At 39.6% G+C, this 22,531-nt stretch overlaps 5 protein-coding genes across 5 annotated transcripts; 3 read left to right on the plus strand and 2 right to left on the minus strand.

The window, feature by feature from the left end:
- Window positions 1-1,732: 1,732 nt before the first annotated feature.
- On the minus strand, window positions 1,733-2,768 carry N7498_006380 (uncharacterized protein; the record flags this gene model as incomplete). The annotated part of the gene is made up of 6 exons (XM_058453442.1): window positions 1,733-1,762; window positions 1,848-1,919; window positions 2,245-2,299; window positions 2,335-2,390; window positions 2,484-2,561; window positions 2,661-2,768. Coding segments are annotated over 6 exons (399 nt in total), but the record flags the coding sequence as incomplete, so codon positions are not given.
- A 345-nt stretch (window positions 2,769-3,113) lies between these two features.
- N7498_006381 (uncharacterized protein) lies at window positions 3,114-3,377 on the plus strand (the record flags this gene model as incomplete). Its single annotated transcript, XM_058453443.1, has 2 exons — window positions 3,114-3,191; window positions 3,249-3,377. The coding sequence occupies 2 exons, from the start codon at window positions 3,114-3,116 to the stop codon at window positions 3,375-3,377; spliced, it is 207 nt and encodes a 68-aa protein (XP_058307634.1).
- Window positions 3,378-3,393: 16 nt separating this feature from the next.
- N7498_006382 (uncharacterized protein) lies at window positions 3,394-4,277 on the plus strand (the record flags this gene model as incomplete). The annotated part of the gene is made up of 4 exons (XM_058453444.1): window positions 3,394-3,470; window positions 3,629-3,728; window positions 3,782-3,838; window positions 4,158-4,277. 4 exons carry the CDS (start codon window positions 3,394-3,396, stop codon window positions 4,275-4,277), a joined length of 354 nt encoding a protein of 117 aa, XP_058307635.1.
- A 1,662-nt stretch (window positions 4,278-5,939) lies between these two features.
- N7498_006383 (uncharacterized protein) lies at window positions 5,940-6,221 on the plus strand (the record flags this gene model as incomplete). Its single annotated transcript, XM_058453445.1, is given in 3 exon segments — window positions 5,940-5,969; window positions 5,988-6,037; window positions 6,119-6,221. 3 exon segments carry the CDS (start codon window positions 5,940-5,942, stop codon window positions 6,219-6,221), a joined length of 183 nt encoding a protein of 60 aa, XP_058307636.1.
- A 10,121-nt stretch (window positions 6,222-16,342) lies between these two features.
- Window positions 16,343-16,642, minus strand: N7498_006384 (ankyrin repeat domain-containing protein; the record flags this gene model as incomplete). Its single annotated transcript, XM_058453446.1, has 2 exons — window positions 16,343-16,422; window positions 16,480-16,642. 2 exons carry the CDS (start codon window positions 16,640-16,642, stop codon window positions 16,343-16,345), a joined length of 243 nt encoding a protein of 80 aa, XP_058307637.1.
- Window positions 16,643-22,531: the final 5,889 nt, after the last annotated feature.

Genomic DNA, 22,531 nt, shown 5'->3' on the forward strand with positions numbered 1-22,531 from the left:
CAACCGTCCTTTAGATTGGCATCACTAGAAACTATATCTACACCTAGGCTAGACGAGGGATTATCGTCTTATCCAACACTATTTACATCCTATTAGACCCCTAGCGAAAATATATCTTTAGTGTTAGGCCTAAGTTAAGTTACCCACTTTCGGCTATATCCTAGAATAGCGTCGCCCTCGCCTATAGTTATATCTAGTAACGTCTAGAGACATCCCTGCTACCTAACATCGTCTACCCTTTATATTCAAACTCCTAGAATAGAAGAGGAACTTATCTTATTAGAGTATGAAACTATTATAGTTAGCTAAACGGCCGAAATGTCTAAACTCACTAGCGCTTAGGAGAAGTAGGTATCTAGGAAATTAATTAAAAATATTTTAAAGTAAGCTATCTAAAGCTTATTACGCTCTTGTGGTGCCTCACTCAACGATAAAAGAATTCAGGATATTTTTAACGTGGAGGATAACCTCTTCTCAAAGGACGTTAACAGGTTACTAAGACCTCTATTTAACTATTGGAATAAATTTTAGTTACTCGACCTATATAGACTTAGACTTCCTATGCAATAGAGAGGTATATATATAGCTATAGATTACCTTCGAGTACTAGATATAGACAAGAAGATATATTATTTAAACTCCGTCGCGTAGCGTATAGGATAGGTATAGTTCTATTTTAATTATGAGGAGCTTTATAAACGACTAGAGAAATACTATTCTTATTCCTCGTCTAAGCCTAAGGTCACTAATATTCTAAATTCCATCCTCGATGCCTACCTAGATAACCCCTACGTATTAGAAAAACGGCAGTCTCGCCATAACTAGATCACTAGTTATTATATACAACACGGTAAATAGTGGTGGAGGCTTATAGGAAATTTAGGACTTAGTATACTCTTGGCAGGCGACCCTATAAGGGTTATATATATATCCTATTAAATTTATCTTATAGCTTAACTAACCTTATATACTCTAGGTGCAAAAGTATATTTACTAATCCTTAAATCGACGTTTTCATCACCTTTGTCTAGAAAACTCGTCTAGGCACTATTCGCGCCTTCAAGGCCTTAGAGCCCGTGATTATATCTCTTATATTTAGGTAAATTATATCTAATCTCCATAAGACTATTTTCGACTAGGAGGCTAGTCTTCTTAGGCCTAAAGAAATAGTATATATTTGTGGTGATAATAAGGCGGCCTCGGCTTCCTAGCGCCCCGAAAATCCCTAGAAAATAGTGGACGCTAAGAAAGATGCAATACGAAGGATAATAGAGCTTCTTAGCTAAAATCCTTGCAAAGAAGTAATATACTAGTAGGCGAGCCTTTAATATCTATTTTAGAATAGGGAATTATTAGGAATTCTCGATCTTTAGTTGCCTTCGTGCTTTTATCACCACTAAGTTTTTTATTATCTTCTTTAAGTCTTAGTCTTTTCAATTACTATTTATAGAGTTCTGTCACCTATAATTACATGATATTAGACTCTAAGATATATAGGACTAAGAATGAAATATAAATTAGACACTTAGTTATCTAGTCCGTTCGTGATATATTTAGCTCACCCCTCCTTGGGCGGTGCACCCTATATATCCATTATTATTTATCTCTAACTAAACTTATTGGAGTTAACTAATATAGCCCTCACTCTCCTTCGCACGCTCGATGAGCCTATTTATTTTCTTTCGGCCAAGGGTATATACGAATAGAATATATAGATAGATATAAGAGCGAACTATATAAGTCCGATTAGATCGCCTAGGCACTATTAGGTCTCTATTAATAGGCGATGCTAAGAACTAGTGAGTGATTTTCGAAATCGGGATTAGAGTATATAAGGGCTCACGAACTCTCTTTAGCTCCTCAAAAGAGCTAGCTAAGGTGGTCGCGGAGAGAAACTCGATAGCGGCTAGGTAGGTCCGCTAGCGTTCAAGGTTATTAATCCTAATAGCCCTATCGTCCTTAGTGTATTTTTGTATTAGTTCCATTATTACTATTAAAATAGGAGCTAAATCGCTAGCTCGAATTTTACCTACCTACTAGATCACGCAGTAGTTAAGGCGTACTATTAATTTTTTTAGGCAACGTACCGAGATATATTTATAGACTAAACTTACCGATTTTTACCTCCCTATTAAGATTTATTAGGACGCTAAAACAATTTAAAGAAGTGTGATAGAAGCTTTAGGCCACTATATACGATAATCCCTCGAGAAACTATATATAGTTAGCGACTTCGTAGATTACGCGAGAATAATCGAGGTACGAGCCTAGTATATAATAGTAGCTAACTGCTACTAGTCTAGAAAGGCTTTATAGGCGATAATATAATCTAACGTAAGTGGATCAAACTCGCAAAGATTATATAGCGCATTAGGGGTGCGGAAACATTCCTAAACGGAAGCTATATTCTTATAATCTATAGAATAGAGGATGCCTAGGATTTTATTAGTGTCTTCGCTAGAGAATCGGCGAATCGCACGTACGGCGCGGCTATTAGAGGTTCGAATATATATAGCAATAGTGCTAGCTAGATCGCACTTATAGTATTTCTTAAAAGTATCCTAGGGAGATTCATCGCGTATAATCAAGTCTAAGTCGGTATTGTTACCTAGTCTACTAGTCTCTTGAAGAGCTAAGTCCCGTAGTAAACCTTATATTACCTTCCCACTAGGCTCTACGAATATAGGCGGGGCAGACCTTTTGCCTAGGCGTATATTAGGAGATAGTGGTTTTGGCTTCAACTTAGGCTTAGGAGATAGTCGTTCCTTAGCTATAGTCTTAGGTAGAGGCTACTGTAGAAGGGCAACTTAGTGAGGTTAGAGCCTTATAGCTTGCTTATCATTATTCAACCCTATAGCTAGATAGTCAAAAATCTAAGTTTAAAGAAGCAATATAAGTGACAAAGAAGAAAGCACTACTACACTACGATTTTAAATAATTCCTCGGATAAGGTGCTACGAACGCTACAGTACACTACGCGAACTCTATAAGTGGGGGTTATACGGATAGGCGTAATGCTATCGTAGCGGAGGCGGATTTAAAAGATATCTACTAATATATAAGCTTTTACTCCTTAATCCCACTCTACCTTTCGCTTTTATCCGTGTCTCGTAATGACTCGAACGTTATTTATAGAAGAAGAGGTGCGACTAGTAATAGAGCGGCGCCTAAAATATATTAGAGCCGCTAAGGTTAGTATTAGTTAAATTTAATTCGATCCTCCTTTGCCCTAAGATCTAGATACTAAGAATATAGCTCGACTCCATAGCGTGTTTCGTAAGAACTATTGTCGCCGCCTAGATATTAATAATTATATCCCTACAATTGTATCACGGCATAATCTCGCTAATGCCCTACGAAAGGCGAATATTCTATAGTAGTCGCTACTAACGAATGACGCTTATTAATTACCCCGACTTAGGTTTATGGCCGGGCAACTTCAAGGTCTCTATAGCCACCATCGCGTATAAGTAGGGGTCGAGATACTCCCTCTAGCTAATCGTTGGTGGACGGTAGATCTTTACTTAGATAGTATATCGAGAATGATTTAACCGTTTCTATACTAACCATCAACGAAGATATCGGCGAAGAACTAAGAACCTTTTTAGTGGAGGAATATGCTAACTAGAAGAAGCCGACTAACGGAGACATTTACCGTAAGATCCGATAATACGAGGGCGAGTATAACGAAGCTTTTAGGGAGCGATGGTTTATATATCTATCGTAGAGTAATTAAGAACGGTTAGACTAATTAGATAATAAGAGAAACCGCCATCTATAGCGCGCCTTTAATAGGCTACTGGCTATTCCTAGGCTTTGGCAAGGAATAAGGATTAGTGTGCTTCACTAGCTAATAGCCTCGGGCTATATAGAAGTGAGTTCCTAAACCTATACTTAGACTACCTCCGCTTATTATATGATTCGACCTACTATAGGAAATAATCACTTATCTTGATTATATCTAGGAGTTCTAGTCCTCCTTAGTCGCCTTAGATAGTGCTACAATAAAAAAGATCGACTAGGATACCGTCGAATCACTATAGCTACTAGCACTAGGTAAATGCCACAAGGACGCCAAAATAGCCTATAGACTAGTTCTGAGTGGGTAAGCGTTCGCTAGGTTCAGTGACGAAGAACGTAAAATCATATAGGACTAGATACAAGATTTCGACGGCCTAATCCTATCTTTATACACCTTCTTCAAGGATTTTAAATACCTAGAAAGCTATACTTATTATGTAAAGCGACTTTACGGCCCATCGACTGGCTCGGTCTAGGAAACTATAAGTTTAATGTTTACTATATTATCAGAAGAAGAGGAAGAAATTCCCAAGGTAGCTAAATATATAATTTAGACCTCTAAGTCTACTTTTCGACGGCAGCCAGCGACCGATATAGAACGTCTCGAGACGATATATTTATAGGTGTGGCTATACTTAATGAGGCACTATCCTCTAATGTCGCTAGACCCTAAGAATAATGACGAATTGTTAGCTAAACTAGCTCGTGCTAAACCAAATAAGAGAATAGTTTTTAAGATAGCCAAACTCGCTCGCTAGCTAGGGTTCGCGTCGCTAGAAATTAGTGCATTAATTAATAGTTCTCCGGATTATTAGATCGCACGATCAGCTCTACTAAAGGCTAGAAAACCTTGCCGGTATCGATACGACCGTTAGTAGTTTGATATTTTAGTTAACTAGATTATAAAATTTTTTGTAGAGGCTATTCCTAATTAGCCTAATCTCTCGCTAGATCTTCTAGTAGATAGCGCCGTGAAGCTATAGGTTCGCTCCGAGGTGCTATAAACACGGACTTATAACTAAGATAGCCTATTACTATTCCTAGACTAATTATACGCTAATATTACGGTCGCGGATACGATCACGAGCTTTTTTGTCCGCTATTATATCTACTTTGCATTCTTCGGAAAGTCTATAAAGTATAGCCCTAGCCACATTAGCGATAATCAAGACGCTGATGCGGATTAAGGCATAGCGGACGTACCTCGGTCGCTATTATTTATCGGAGAGGAAAGCTCGTCTAATATTAATATATCCGCAGTTCATATAAACTTAACTAGTAAGCCTTCTCGCCGTGAATAGGAGTCATAAGTATAGAGGGTCGAACGGGATAAAGCACGACTGTGTATAAGATATTAGTAGGCGCTAAGGGCTAAAAGAGAGCGTGATATCTTGAGACGTCGACGGAGATAGAAAGGTTAGATATATAGACTTGCTTCGGACCTTAGGAATAGTAGAGACTAAGAGCCTATAGAGCTAGAAGTACTTAACATAGAGATAAGGGATTAGGAGATATTAGATTAAAGCGATCCATCTAATAAAGACTATGCCCCTAAGGAAATATAGAGTAAATCAGCACTAGTGGATAGAGCGTTGGTTAGTATATATTCCTCCTATAGCTCTTCTACCCCGGAAGTTAAGGATGCGATAAGTGATTATATAAGGGTCTCTATCGAAGCGATCCCGCTTAAGTAGGAGACTAATAAACGAGCAATAATCGAGGGCTAAGATCGAGATAAAGCTCTCGATGATTAAAACCAAACCGATTATATAGTACGGCGGGTGTCCCTAAGGTCCGATGTGGATAATTCGTCGAATATTAGTGGCCTTTATAGATAGCAAGAACTAGATAACTTTCTTACTAGTCTAATAAAGGCCTAGGAAGAGCAGGAACGAGTGAAAGAGGAGATAGAGCGTAAACGACTTTATAAAGAACTTAGCCTATCCTAGTAAGCGCGGACGCGTAAGGAAGAGTCTCAACCTAAAGACTAGTAGATTTCACCACCGCTAGCTTTAGGTTACTAATAGACGGAACCAACGTCGGAGAACGCCGACCTCGCCACGCCGATTCACTAAGATATTATCACGATTAGTCTAAGTGAGACTTCCTCGGTAGATAAGTATACGCCTCTAGTAACGATGAAGGGGCCGCCGCGACCACAAGACCTAGTTAAGATTTAGTTCTAGGTCCTTAAGCGAGAGCAGTGGAAGAAGTCAGACTATCTCCTTGTCGACTAGTCGGATCCTTCGTAAGTAAAGCGAGTTACGCAAAAGTATATATAGAAGGATTACTTACTCTATGATTTAAATCTATATAGCATTAGCCCTACGAACTATTACCGCGCCGCAATCGCAGATAGCAATAACGCTATATTCTTGATTTCCGAGGAGAAGGAAAAAAGGCTTACGGCTAAGGGCTAACTCGTTAAGGATAAGCAACTTTTATTAATGGCTTCTCGAGTTTTAGATTAGGTAGAAGAGGATCAAAATATATATCGTGCTTCTATATAGCGATTATGAATTCCCTTTTAGGTCAGGCATAGATATATATAGCCCGAAATAGGAAGTTTTAATAAAGAGGAGCTATGTCGCCCTAAGAGAGACCTTTAAAGAGGGTTAACGAAATAGAAAATATTTCCTATATCTATCATAGGACTAAGTAGAGCTTCTCGTAGATAAGTTAGCAAGAAGCTAATAATAGTAAGGTATTTCTAGGTAGAGTATCTCGAAAAGTGACTAGGCTTAGGATAGTGTAACTAGAAACTCTCTTCTAGGAGGCATTAGCTCCTAAGAGAATCCTCTTAAGAGGAAATTAGTACTATAAGACCTAACTAAAGAGCACGAACTAATCAAGAGCAGAGACTTTATATAAAACCTATTTTTGTACCGCTTCCCTCTTATAATCATTATTCTAGATCTCCCTTCGTCTTAAGGGTTGCACTAGTTATGACTAACCTTCTATTATAATAAATAATAACCTTTTTTAGCCTTCCTTTAAATACCGCTTGTCTTCCCTCTTACTTAGTAATCAAAAATCGAGGATTGGCTAGCATCTAAATATTAAATATAGAGACCTTTCTTTGTCTAGCCACTTAATTTAATCTTCCCTTCGTGATAATTATCGCTCGACCGCACTATAGATCTTATTTTACTACTAATAACGTGCATTCTTTATAGGTGTGGCTTCTTCTTATATAGTTTTAAATATTTTCGTGTAATCCTTAGTAAGTATATTTTTAGTGCTATTATTTTAGGGTTTTACTTTTTTATTTATCGACCTAGAAGGTAGTACTATATTTCTAATTTTTTTTGTCTGCCTAATTTCTAGAACGTGCTTAGTGAAAAGACTGGCTTTCCTAGTTAGCTACTACGAAGAGGTTCTTAACTAAGCGGTCCTGATTCCAGACGTATTAGCTAAGTAATTGACTATATATCTAACTAATCGTACATTAAGGAGAGATCTATCACTGCTTCGGTCGGAATAGTTACAATAGGGCAGTAGAAGGCCTAAATTATACTTTACTCGACGCTCTATATACGTACGTCTATATTGGTCCTTATAAGCCTATACAAGACACCTATAACCTACGGTCCCCTATCACCCATCAAAACCGCAGTCTAAAATATCTATCCTCTTAGTACCGCATAATCTTTCCAAGATATAGTAGGGCACTAGAAGACATAAATAACTCGCTCCACTTTAGCCTATATATTTTACCTATACTAAAGAAAACCCTATCTTATCTCCCGTAGAAGTATATAAGCGCCCACTCTATTATATACTTAGAAACCTATAGGTACCTCCCTCTAGCTTATAAATCTAGAGTTCCCCTCCCCCCTCTCTAGAGCGCTTCGCTCTCGTATAGACACTATCCTTCGATCGTTAAGTTTTATAGCTAAGATAACCTATGCTCCCACCGCGGTGTACGCTAAGTATATAGCTCTTAGCTACTTCTTTTATTAAGTTCCTTCTCCAGTCGTTTAAAATATAATTAATTAGTCGTTAATCGAGCAAAATAATTACGCCTTACCTTTTGTTAAAGAACGTGAGCTAACCGAAGTTCTTATATTCCTAGCAAAAACCAAGGATAGGTTAGATTATATACCTACAGTTTACATTGAATAGAACCCACCTAGAATAAGTTTAAATATTATCTTAGCTATTAACAAAAGTATCTATAATAATAGAGATAACACTTTATAAAAGCTAAAAAGAAGCTTTAAAGAAATATTCCACGTACTTTATGATTCGCAATATAGTTGGTCCTTACTATTTTACGTCTAATAGTAAACCTTAACAATTTTTAAAGTTAGAGATAAGTCCGAGGTCCAAAGAGAGATTTTTGCGTCAATCATCTTAATGTGCTCACCACGAGTACTATACCGGTTGAGGCTCGAGCGGAAGGCAACTAAGAGATCTATTTAAGATCTACTAAAAGAGGCCATCTTTAGTATTCGATAGATTAATTCCTGGAAACTTCACGTCAAAGAGTTATTAGTGATATCGTCATTATTTATCTTAGAGGTAAATAAGGTTATATAACTAGTTAATCGATGGTTGAACCACCAAACTCTAAATAAGCTAGGTGATCTTATAGAAGGGATATATCACTTACAATAAGCAACACCACACTTTAACGATTTGCTAAACCTAATCCCAAACAATAATATAGATCCATCCTCGAGATCTAGTTTATTGAATATTATCAGAAAGGTCTTAAGATACTAAGGAGCTGCTAAGCAACTATATCGAACGGCAAAGAAATTTTTATTAGTCCGGAATATAAAAATTCAATTAGTAAGCCTACCTTAAAAGGCATTCGAAGGTCAAATAAATTCCAGCGAGTTCTCTAACCTATATTTATATTTATCTAGGCTTGGATTCGTTAAGGGCCAATAATATAGGGTGTCCTAATTATGCCGTAACTTAAGGGTTGATAAAAACGCTGCCTGTACTAGGTATAAAGGAGCTCAAAAAGCTCTTTTAGCACCTAAAATCCACGCTAAAATTTAAATCATCGCTTTTTGCGAAATATAAGCCCCAAAATTATTCCCACGAGTGGTTAGTTCAAGCAAAGACGCATATTTTTTGTGCAACACTTTCATTCAACTATACGGACGAATATATACCCCTAGAGCGTATAGGCGGCTTTACCCTAGCTAGAGACTACCGAATCTCCCATAATTAAGAGGCCTCTAGCAGAAACTCAATAAAAGTCTTATTGAAAGTCTTCGGCATAACATTTCACTAGGGTTAGCTTAGAAGAAGCTACCGATTCGTCCATTTCCCAACGAAAGCACTATTCTTACCTTATCGGCTTCGGACACAATAGTGAGTATACCGGTGCTTATATTAGAGAGCTTAGGAAAAATGATTTCTTCGATTGACTCGTATATTACTTTGTCGGGCGATTCACTAGAAGACGGCTCTTTATTGGCAATCGGCCGATTTTTATACTATGAGACTCCTTCGGATAATTTTATTAATACCGTTTACCTACTCGAGGGAGAACTAGTCAATGATTTTGTGAAATATAATAGGCGTTTTCGTCTTATTCTCACAGAATCTCTTAAGGTACACCTCGGTCTCGAGGATGAATCAGCTTCCATAACTGGGAAAGAACCACTAGGGTATAGGGTCAAAAGGTTTATAGCCGACAGCATTAAATACCTAAGTGAGACATGTCCTGTTGTTGATGTGCGGCTGCTCGAGGGCGAAGTTTTATGCCTATTATCTAAAGATAATGCATTCTGCCTTGTTGCTGGGGATGTGGTGTTAAAAATCAATACTTATAGATAAGATAAGGATGAACAGAAGCATTTCGTCAGGCGCTATTGCGCCCGTGAACAAGGGTTATATCTAAAGCAGGAAGCAGGCATACTGTATCGATATACAACAGGAAGATGAAGGGTGGAGAAAACGGTTAGCAGAAAGCAGAAGTTGGGGCCACTGAAATGGCGACATAATTATGCGATTTAATCTAGGTCAGACAGTAACTTTTAGAGGATTTGTAGGGGAACGAAGGGGGAGGGTGCATAGTGGAATGGAGATATATCATCCTAACACGATCGTTATGGGCTTGCTAGAAACCAGAGGCACGCTATGAAAGTTAACAGTCTAATTTATTACAATTCATGTGATAATACGGCTCAATACTGTACATCTAAGCGGGTGTCCGTGAAATACTACTAATTCCGTGGAGACGAGGAATTGATTCCGGTGTAATACGATATCCCACAACAAATTCTAGTAATAAGTTATAGTGTATGTGAGTCGGATCCGCTGAATTTACGGATAGTAAGAATAAAGAAAATAGTATTTGGAGTACTGAAAATAGATATGCTAATCTAAAACGTTACTGCGACGCAGGATGTGTCCAACATCTAGGCGATGGAAGACCGACCGTATTACGTGAAAAGCCTGGTCTTTCACACGAGCCCTGTGGGCGGTAGTTAACACCTCAATTTTTGTGTCGAAGCGAAACTTGCCCCTAGTTGGTATAGTTGCAAACTAACTAGAGCATAACATCCAATTATTTATAGTCATTCTCGAAATCGCCTTAACTAATGTACACTGAGAAACTCTTTCCTAGCCCCACCGCGAAGACCTTAGCGCAGATCATTTATTGAGCGGGCCACATAAAGTTAGGGGCTCACTAAAATGCGCTGTGTATGTTACCGTAATATGTGACAGAAGATGACATTAGGCGTACGAAAAGATAATATAGAATTCCACGGAATTCTATGGTGGATCTCTGCAAATCATATGGGGAAGGCCCTTCGCGCTAAGTAACTTGAAGATCTGCTGGGAGACCTCTTTTCTACTTCTTCTCCGCCTCCTATTGTGCAGGATATGTTACAGTGTGTCCCGAAACTGTTGCAACCGCCTACACTCTTCGAATGATTATCTAGCCCCGCGAGTAACCCTTGAATTGAATGTTCCTGTAACAATTCTTGATGGCTATAGCCCCCTGTTCTAGTCTATCAGAGAAAGTTACTTGAACTTTCATTTATATGAGTTCAATCTCTTCTGCGCACAATCCTTTAAGGTCAACAAACTCTCCTCGTATGATTCCGTGTACATAAGCAATGTCGATTTTCTTTAAATGCTTCTCACTTCCTGTCTTTCGCAACACAACCAGTGTTGGCATTCCAGCGATGAGCCACACCTCATCACCTTTTCGCACATTTTCGGTTCCCTTACCTAGAAGGCCTTCTTATGTACGGAAAAGTACTAGGCGGATCGTACTCGTCCGTTCTTCCACAATATTACGGAATTTCTCACGGGCAAGGATTATATCCTTCTGTGGCGTACGCACTTTCGGAAATTCCAGAAGTATAGTGAGGTTAGGAAAGAAGTCTATGTCACTCTCAGCTAATGTCCTAATCGTCCTCTGAAGGTCCGTTAGAATACGGAAGTATATACTTAGGTCATTTGCTGCAAGAGTCAGAAGACACTCGCCCACCCAAAGTGCGAATATAGGGTGGTACATTTCCAGAGCCGATATCGTTGATAAGTCCGCCTTAATTACTCCCGACGCGAGAGTAAGCCATAATGCCTGGCTTTGTGGTTGGCCATCAAAATACGTTGGTTTAAAGGCGCAAAGAAACTTAAGTATATCTAGTAGTGCCCTAGCGATCTAGGAGCCCTCGTATATGCCTTTGTAGATAACAACCCTATCTTCAATAACGTCAACCTTCTATGTATTGAGTACTAACCCATTAGGTCGTCGCACTATCCAGGGCGAGGAAAGTAGCGATTTTGCTGCATTATTTGAAGGTTTGAATGCGAAGTCTCCATAAGCCAAGTTCAGCCCATTAGCATAGTTCGGAACCTAGGATGGGAGCTCTAGTCGGATGTTTGTATATCCTTGTAAGCGAGGATCATGATTCTGGAAACATAATAATCGTGGATCTTCTGAGAGGAGGAGTCTTGTGAATCTAGTATATGTTTCGGCGGTGGAAACTTAATAGCTCACTTCTAAATTCCGAAGAGGACTTGCATCCGAGAGACCTCTCTTTATCATTCCGAGAACTCCATACACTAAGTCCTTTGGGTCCGTCGCAGTGGAATTGGATGAATATAGTAATATATTGAAGAGATTTCTAGGCGACCTTTCCTTTATTCCTTTTCTCAGTGTAAGTATATCCACCATTTTGGCGCTAGGAGAATTCATTTTGCCTACTCGGGATGTTGGGAAGCTAATAGCGAGAGATGCAGCTTTGATAATTTTGTCGATGCTTACTTTAAACTAACCACAAAGTAGTGAAAAGTGGGTAGCAAGACAAAATTCTTGTAGAACCTACGTTCTCGAGAACCACGAGCGGTCCAAAATCAGCTTCAATGTATTCCAGTGGTTATTTAAATCCGCGAGTAGTCCCAGAAACGTTTTTAAGGACTAGGGATTCTCCACTTAGGCGTCGATTAAGGGAATCTTGGCGCTCTCGATTATAGTCATAAAATCCAATGCTAGGCAAGTGGTTTCTTTAGCCCTGCCAAGCTATATAACCACAGACTTTGCCTAGGCGTATATATCTCCTATCATTTCAACTTATACTGCACGCTCATCGAGATTATCTTAATCGATATAGAGGGCGTCTATCCAGATGTATTCTTTAAGAAGGTGGCGATGAAATTGTCGTACGTCTCTGAGGAAATCAAAAAGGTTTTGGGTGACGGGGATAGTACCAGTTTCGCAGAATATCTGCATATATTGTTCTAATGTGACGCCCCGATCTGTCGCCTCCTTCCCTGGACTTCCCTAGGTATAAGATAGTGCTATATAGCTTTCCTGAGTATCTAGCTCGACTTCTGTCAGGGTGCAGTAAGGCAAATCACTGAGCTCTTGGTTAAGTATCTTTAACACACGAATAGCCTTTGAGCTAATGAGGGATTGGTATTGGTAGCTAGTGAAGGCCTCCGAGGCCATAGCGATAGATGTAGTAAAGGGATGGAAACGGATACTATACGATGGGTAGTGAAATGTAATGGAGTCGGGGTGCCTTATAAGATAAGTTAATGGTGATCAACTTCATTTTAAGGATCTAGTGGATCTAACGTCAGAAGACACCCGAATATAGTCTAGTGTCTTGGCGAAAGGGGCAAAGAAATTTGATTGAAGAGTAACTTATAGATTCCATAGCATTCTATTATAGCCTTGTACGATTGTGTAAAGTGACGTAGCAACATACGATACTATACGCTTACGGCGCCTCAATTTAACGAGGGCCGCTCAATAATAGATCTGCGCTAAGGTCTTGGCAGTGGGGCCATGAAAGAGTGATTGAGTGTGCATTAGTCAAACCGATTTCGAGAACAACTATAGTGTATGGCTGTGGAGAAGCAAACTATTTTCTACTCGACAACAAGGGCAATAATGTCGTCGGGAAATATAAGAGAAATTAGAATCACAGCGACGAAACTTGACCTGCTCCGCTTTCCTTATGTATATGCCTCGATGAATATGCACGCATTTCTGTTCCTGCACCTTGTGTCACATCCTAGCATTAGGTTATATAGCGGGCGCTTATGTGACGGCTCCTGTAGCCGTACCTTACGGGAGGACTCAATCAAGGCCTCAAGAATAACCACTAATATTGCGTGGAGCTCCTAATTAACCTTGCTCCCCTAAATCAATCATTTTGAGATAAATATAACCCTACTAGTGTCCACCACTACTCAATACTGAGCACCCTTTAAAATGAACCGTACAATTCCCCATTGGTCAAATTCACGTAAGGTTGTACGCGCTCGTCCACTAATAGCTTTGACGTAATAGAAATTCGACCAACCAATCATTTCGCGCTAGGAAGAACGTACCCCTGCGCACTAAGGGGACTAACTAAAGTAGAACGCTTACACCCAATCATTCATTATCTTTTAACGTACACTAGCCCCTAACCTAGCTAGTCAACGGAGATGAAATCATTAAAATTCTAAAAATAGAATCCATCGCAATGCGATCTAATTTGACCATTTCCCATCCATACGCGAATATATTTACCCCTAAAGCTACAACACCTCTAGTACGTGACTGACGGGAAATACTTATTTTGACCAAGACGCAGAAAATTCCCTCTCATTTTAGCCTTTGTTTTCACCTTACTATATATCCATAACAAAGTTATCAATAATGGATCCAATAAACGCTATATCGTTGATCTTTGACGTGTTTAATCATTCTGTCAAACGTCAGTTTGTCTACTCTCTACGACGGACCGCTCTTAATCAACTAACTATCACTAGTCTTCAAATTTCTCTCTTCTATGGTGGACATACCTAAGGAATGTGAACGATGCCGTCTACAATTAATGATCGAGTACAATTAGCTCCTTGTATAGGGTGAGGCGGTTGGCTTAATTGACGTCCCCTAAGGATCGCATTTGGCAGTGACTCTTGGAACGAATCCAGTCGAGCTCTGCGGTATTCTATCTCGTATAGGATGGCTTCTTGGAGAGTTCAAATCTCTCAATTCTCGCTAGAAAAATGAATTAGACCTATACTAAGGGAATGATCAAGCAGCCTTCTAGGAGGAATGTATAAAAATGAATGTGGTTGAAGAAGTCTCAAGCTTGGCAATAGCCTACGAGAGAACCAAGGAAGAACGCAAGCACTTACGACGAACTGACCATATCATTAAGTGGATGTTGAAAGGAGGCGGAAATGCTAAAGATATCATTACTTATCCTTTCCGCGTTCGTTGGGTTGCAGTCGATAAGGAAGCTTTCGAGGCATTGCTTAAAGACATCTATAGCTTGACGGAGCGTATACACGAGTTGGTGGGAGACTATCGTGAGAAACGCATCCATAAAACTACCGCGAAGATTTACCAAGAGATGGTTCTCGTTCGTGATGATGTGAAAGACCTAAAAAATATGCTTGAAGCGGTCACTAGCCTAATCAATATTTCTAAGGGCGCCAATGATACGAGCGTCGCTTGCTATAATGAAAATAACTTGACACTTTGGGACCTTTTACGGTTGAAAGAAATAAACCGTATATCCGACGAAATCAAGTTGAAGATCAAACTTGACATAGACTTTTGCGTCGAGAGTGAGCTGAAAGGATTAATCAGTGTTAAGCAGTATGATGCAATCACCCTAAAAGGTCTTTTTCTAGAGCCGGAAGATAAGAGTGGTTTATCTAGGTCGCACCGATGTAGGGGGACCCTATATATCGATGGCCTGGGCGTCGAGGTTTGGCTTGAATGGAAGATAGTTAAGAATATTACCGAAGGCTCTATTCAGGATAAAGAGTCCAAACTGCGGACTGCGATTCTTGCAGAGATGCTCTACAGCAGCAAACCACTATATCTTTGTGCACCAAATTGCGTTGGATATATCGATGATTATGAAAGGAATAACTGCTATAGGTGGATATTCATGATGCCCGTCGGGTCAGTTACTGGTACCGAGTTAAAAACGCTTTATAGCATCCTGGGTTAGGACTATTATAAGCCCACTCTCGTGCAACGAGTTTCTCTCGCTTAGAAATTGGCGTCCTCTCTCCTATACCTCTATGTAGCTAATTGGCTACATAAAGGAGTCCATAGTGGAAATATCATTTTTTCGTTTGATGGGGACGTATTCGACGCCGAGAGACCCGTATTATCGGGTTTTGATTATTCACGACTAGAGAGCAACAAAACAACTTCACGCAGTCTTGACCCGAAGTGGGACAGCTATCGATGGCCAGGTATATAGAATGATGCACCGAAGGCAATAAACTCCCGAAAAACATATAATATATATAGCCTTGGCTTGGTTCTACTTGAAATTGCACATTGGAAACCTTTACACGAAATAATGTGTCTTAAGAGTTGGCCGGCGCCGGTTACGCAGAACTCCAGCATCCGCACTTAGCTCTTAGGAGAGTAGCGCTACCCACCTTTCAAGAAAAACCCTTTGTCCGAATTACGCAACATTGCTGGAGATAAGTACTGGAAAGCGGTCAGTCGATGTCTCGTAACGTACGGAGACATAGGATTGTGCGTTTAGGAGGAATATGATAAGACTTATAGCCCCGAATTTGGAATTCAACTACAGGAAATATTTACTAAATTAGTAGTTGAGGAGCTAAAAGATATTTCTATCTGATTCGCAAAGATTTCGAATATATTTTCGTTGTAGGTGGAAGACATAATGCCCTTTCAGTGCGTTTCCTTAATGATTCAGAAGTTCATATACTCTTTCTTGGTAGTGAATAGGTATTTCTAGGTCTAGCAGATAATACGACGTATTTAAGGCAATAAACAGATACAGATTTCAGGTAGGTAAATGACTATACGAAAAAATTGACAGACAGCATCATCTTAGGCTTTCCTAAAAAATATTGAATAATTATTGGGCGGAAGATTTATATACTATGCCACATTTTGAATATAGCTATCCAATAGGTCTAAGACAGTGAAGTGCTCCCTCCTATCCGCAAAGTGAAACGCCGTATCTCCCTCGATGTCTTCTGCGTTGACATCAACATTTGCCTCTAATAGTAGTTTGACAATCTCGCTATATCCTTGCCCTGCTGCTCTATAAAGTGCCGTTTAGTGGTTTTCGTCGTTCGCGTTCACGTCGGCACCATTCTCTAGTAGTTGTTTGATCACATCCTCATGACCACTACGAGCTGCATAATGAAGTGCTGTCTATCCAACAGGATTCGGAATGTCAACATTTGCACTACCATCTAGCAGTGCCTGCACAATAGCTTTTGATCCACGTTCAGCAGCATAGTGGATTGCGCTAATTGTGTTTAGGTTGGCACCGCCTTTAAGCAGGCGGATCACATCGTCCTCTAAACCCCTCTTGCATGCCTTTACTAGCTTATTGTCGTCTGTCATGGCCATATTTATTTCGCATTGGCAAGTAATACACTCTATAGACGCTGACAATGACGACCAAATCGTATATAGTTCTTCGGCCACAGGGCGCTGAGACCGATTGGACTACAGCATTCTTTGATAGATAGAAAGAACATTCACTTACCAACCGACAGGGTGTAGGTTCTTATTTATCTATATATGAACCTCGGCAATGTTCTTGGCGTAGGATAGGGTTTGATGAGATGGGCGCTTTAAGACCTCATTAAGCCCTTTATACCTATTAGGATAGGCATAAGCAATAAGCATTTCGAGAAATATAGCGCCTAGGGAGAAAATGTCCGCTGACCGACCATAGGTGCGACCTTGGTCCACTTCAGGGGCACAGTATTCCCGTGTCCTCTGAGCATTACGGTGTAAGTTTGTGGTTGGCAGTGTCTTCCTAAGACCTATTTGTGATATACCGAAATCTGCCAATAGGACCTATTGGCCTTTGATCAAAATATTGCTAGGCTTTATGTCACGGTGTCGAATCCCTAATGTATAGATGTGGTGTATTACACTAATCAAACATCTGAACCACTGTCTTCTGGGAAGCATTCTAGGCCTGAGGTAATCGTGCATGTTTCTATCTACACAATCCATAATAACAGCAAAATTGATTTACTCCCGATTCTTGTTTTCGAAATATATGTGAACGATACGAATAACATAATGGTGACGAGCGTAGTGGAGGATTTTTGCTTCTTGTATAAGTTTGCGTTTTTGGATCTCTTGTGCTTCTGGATCTGCCTTAGATAGCAGTATGATAGTCTTTCGTACGCATTTTAGACCTTTGAAACGACCGGAAATCCCTCTGACTTTTTCAACACAATCGCAGATAAGTGACGCGTTGCCGTCGGGTGCAAAAGGAATTTTACTGTCTTCCTTGTATTCCTGAGGCTGATAAAGCTTGTCGTTATCTAGTAAGATATAAGATCCTATGTCTCGTGCTAGTAATAAGGCCGAGACTGGGTTAGTATACGAACCCTCTACTCTAAAGCTAAATGAAATTGTAAGGTTGGAAGTTGCATCCGGCTTTTCTCGCGAGGCGGGGTACCGCTTCACCTAGGCAGAAAACCTTAATCTATACCTCGCTTACCCACACCGCTTCCGTTAGTGGGTGTGCTTCACCTATCCAATCGATATTCTACCTCCTACGTCTTCGAGCCAACGCTCACGCTAGAACCAATTCTAAAGGTCGACTCTCCCGCAACGGAAATGTCCCGCAACGGAAATGTCCCGCAATACACCGTTAATAAAATTGCCAGTACGACTGATTTCAGGCCCCATCAGGCCTACCCTTGCTGGGCTCGTGAGATGCCGGTGAGCCACAGCATCGACGCAAGAGGCCTACAGATCCATTTCTGCAAAAGCACGAACACAAATGCTAAAATACACGCCCCTGAGAAACGTCGCTACCTTCTCCTGGGTTTAGATGTCGATAAGGGTGCGAATTACTACCGGAACTAATGCTGACGCGTAAGCACGCTATATCTAGTATCGAAACACTTAAGCAGTAGGCTGAGCCGGCACGCTAAGCCAACACGCTGCAAAAACCCTTCCTTGACCTACGTGGCGTTTTCCTAAATCAATCGATCAAAGTATCGCTCGCCGCTCAAATACCCTCCTTGCCGTTGCCGACTGCTTATATATAAATGATGCTCCCGCCGACGAGCGACCTTGCGACCTTGCGCACGGGATAGATTTTGGAATACAAAATCCGACCCAAGTACAAGCACCGTAGGGTAGAAATCCCTATATCTCTATTTAAAGCACTCAGACGTATTCTTTGTTCTTCTAGGGCCTACTGAGACTCATTTTTCTATTCGATATAGGGGGAAGTTGTATTCATTGGAAACGGAGCTTTAATGCAAGGAATAGGTTAACATCTACGAGCTAGACCTCCATTTAGTATTCCAGTATCGCATCTAGAACCCATAAATACAGGGATATTAAGTATGAGAAGTTTAATTCCAAAAGGCTCTTAAAAGTACTCCGACCTATTATTTAAATTATAGCTAGTCGAGACAAGCACACGAGAAACTGAAATGGAAAGAGACCCTTCAACCTAAAAATGATCTATATCTAGACTGCGCCAAAGCCCATACATGGGCCCAGAGGTCGGGCCCAAGGCCCAACCCGCATGGGCCGTGGGCCCTGAACTAAAAGCCCAACCCAACCCACGGCCCACGATGGGCCGAAGGTTTCAGCCCATTTAGGCCCATTTAGGCCCATTTTTGCATAAAATCTAGGTCTTAATGTACATTAATACGCTTATAAATAATGCATTTGTATTCTCTAATACACTGTATTCTAGCTTTTTTTATATATACTTTATAGATTTATATTAATATATAGTATATTTATATATAAGATCTATAGATATAGTTTAGTATTATATAAAATATAAATATATTTAGTATCCTAGTGTCGGGATTGGTAGTATATGAAAATAAGAGAGATAAATAAATGCCTAAGGGTCCCTATGCGGCAGGGCAGTCCTTAGGACAAATATTTGTAGAGAGAAATACTACCTCCCGTAGAGGTCGGCTACTACTGCGGCGTAGTAGCTTACCCCAGGAAGATGGATGTAGATAAAGATAAAGGGTCTCTTTAGTCTGCCTTTATGAGAGAAAGGTAGTAAGAGAATAATTGAGATGAAAGCTCTTGTTTTATTTAGTCTGGTTTCTAGGCTATATTTATAGACAAATATTCAGTTCATCTGGCTAATTACCTAAGGTAATATTCGCCCGAGGTAATCTTGCCGTAAACGTGCTATTGCCCGAGGTAGGTAAACGTGCTGTTACCCGAGGTAGGTAAACGTGTTGTTACCCGCGGCTATAGACAAGATAGGCCTAATAACCTCGGTCCGGTAGGCAAATGGAAAGAGAAAGCATAGTAAAGGCTGAAGTGAGAGCAAAGTGAGAGATAAATGAGAGATAACTGCAAGATCAGATAAAGGCGGTGAGAAATGGCAGAACGGGAATTTCAGCGGGAACTTCCATGTTGAATTGGAAGCTCTAGAAATCTGCAGTTATAAATGCAGACACCTAAAATCCTGACACCTAGGGTAATATATATATATATATATATCCTACGATGGACCTATATTTTCTAAAGAATAATGTATTTTATTTAATATTACTAAATCTAATAAATTCCTTTTTTTTATTAGTATTATAAATATATATATCTATTTAAAATACAATTATCTAACTAGATACAAAAATTACCTTAATAAATAGGCTATTTACATATCTAAAACATAGTATTATAAATCACGTGATATATAGGGTATTAATCTTAAAAATTGTAAATACCTTAGAAATTTAGTTATATAATAGCTCCTATAAAGGAAAATTACATTTCTTAGTTAGAATAGCTTAGTGGTTATCCTTAGAGTTGAATTTTTAGTGGCATAAGTTCGATTCTCTTAGCGATCCTTTTTTTTAGTAGTAAAATTACCACCCTAAAACATCACGTTTTTTTGCATAAGCTATGTTTGTAATGTTTGTAGCCCACTTAGGCCCATTGGGCCCCCAATGGGCTCTCTATCCCAGCCCATAGCCCATCAATGGGCCCAAGAACCAGGCCCAAGGCCCAACCCATAGGGGGTTGGGTTGGGCCCGGCCCATGGGCCCAGTGGGCTTTGGCGCAGTCTATCTATATCCCGGTAACAAAGTTGTCATAAGAGGTCCTTTAATGTTATGCCGTTTAATAAAAGCTATTTGACCTTAAGAAAATCGAAATCACGAGCATCATTAATATATCCCGCATATTACGACCACTTATTATCGATTAGTGTAGGACTAAGGTAGGAACGTATTACTGAGCCTAGGATAACTACTCACACTACTCTTGGTGGAAATCTTAGTAAGTAAATATAAGTTGTCTCTCTGCTCTACCTCCACATCGAGCGGAATATAGCCTTTTCCAAAGATAGGACTTTGTTAAGGAGTTATAGGAAGTCGATATTCCGCATTATGACCTCCGCATTCCACAAAGTATAGTCTCGTAATATGGTTTTTATATCTAGTATGTTTTCTTCACTTCTAATAAAAGCAAATTAGATTAATTTAACAATGTCACTAGTTCGCTTATCGATAAGGGTAAAGTTTGCGAGCAATTATACTAGGTAGTAAAGAGATAAAAGGCATAGTGAAGTCTAGTTTGTACTATAGGCGAAGTAATATAGTTTAGCGTGGTAAAGGAATATTTCTAAATAATTGTCCGTAGGGTCGGTGTCTAGTCCTTTAATGTCGAAATATTTTTTGGTTGGATAAAGCTACGTACGTAGGTCTATATAAATGTGGGATAGTGTTGTTGGATGGAAAAGATTCCGAGTGAGATCAGATAGATTCTACCTTCCTATAGATCCGATTAAGGGTTTGGACCTATCGCTATACTCACTGCTATAGGGTTCAAAAACCAGCGGCGGGGTAGAGTAATCGCCAGAGTATAAAAACTTATAGCAACGACTAAATACTACCTCTTCGATCCTCTCGATTAGTGGGGTGTTACGAATCTCCTTTAGGAAGGAGCTAGCTAACTCTATATACACTGAAAACCGCCTTTTTTCTTTTCCGATAACGAACTTAATAATATCGGATTATATTAAACTAAGAAAATATAAGTAGCCTAAATATTTAGGAGAATGATGACTCTATATATAATACTTAAGGGTCATTCTGCAAATGATAAAGTTTTTACCTAGACTAAGAATAATAATAATGTTGTTAGGAGGCCTTAGTTATAAATGCACCGAGGGAGAAAGAGAGAGTTGACGATTTTCTGCTCTTAGTTATTGCTTTAGTGACGATCTCTCATAAAGTAAACTCTAAGTTATATAGCCACGATAGTAGAAGACATCCCTTTTATATTTAAGTAAAGAGGCTCTATCTTGGCAGGGATAGTCCTACGTGGATCGCTGCGGCCAAACGCCACTACCTAACACCTTAGTGGCCAAAATATACTGCGAAACTAGACTTAATAGGGCTTAGCTCTAGCGGGACCTATACTACGTACACCTTTTGAACTTCTAATAGCCGCTATTTATATCGGACATAGATAATAAAAGATATACTGTACGATACACTTCTTCAATTGGAATTAATTTCGGCAAACACCAAACTATTTGAATTTAACGCTCTAAGTATAATATACGTAAAGGCTAGCCTATTTATTGGCTAGGGGCTATACACCACCGAGGTCCTATTATAGTTAAGTGAGAATCGGTGGCGTGTCGCTGAAAGTGTATTACTTCGCCAAACTTTTCATTATATACATAATACGCAATACTCGTACTTAATATGATATTCTATAGATACTTTCTCTTGATATATTTAGTGACATCTCTATGTGAGGAGAACTATTAAACACGCTTTACGAGGTCTAGGTCTGATTGACCTAAGTAAATAAAATAAAATAGGGGTCGATGATCTTTTATAATAGATCAGAGAGTAATGTTAAGTGGGTTTCCCATTTGAGAATTGGTTTCCGTCTCTTCAGTGTCTAAGTATTGCTTATAAGCAACCTTGTCCTTAACCATTCTATTCTTAACCCACTTATTCTGCGGTAATCGATAAGTGTCGCCCTCCTAAAATTAGTAATAAGTAGCTACTGAATCGATAGCCTTAGTCCGTCGAACCATCTCTTCCTCTATCGTGGGACGAGGTAGAGTCAGAAGACTATTTATTAGGCGTTGCTACGGAACAGGGACCTTCGTGGAGAATTTCAACGGTTTAGCCGAAGATTTAGCTAGGCCAATCCTAGATAACTATCGCTTAATCTCTAGTATAGGTTGCTCTCGATCGTATTTATTTTGTACTTCCGCAAGAAGCTTGTTCTGTGCACGCTTCTTAGCCCCTATTAGCT

This window comes from Penicillium cinerascens, assembly GCF_028974065.1.
Source record: "Penicillium cinerascens strain IBT 15544 chromosome Unknown contig_6_segment0_segment0, whole genome shotgun sequence".
Taxonomy (NCBI): Eukaryota; Fungi; Ascomycota; class Eurotiomycetes; order Eurotiales; family Aspergillaceae; genus Penicillium; species Penicillium cinerascens.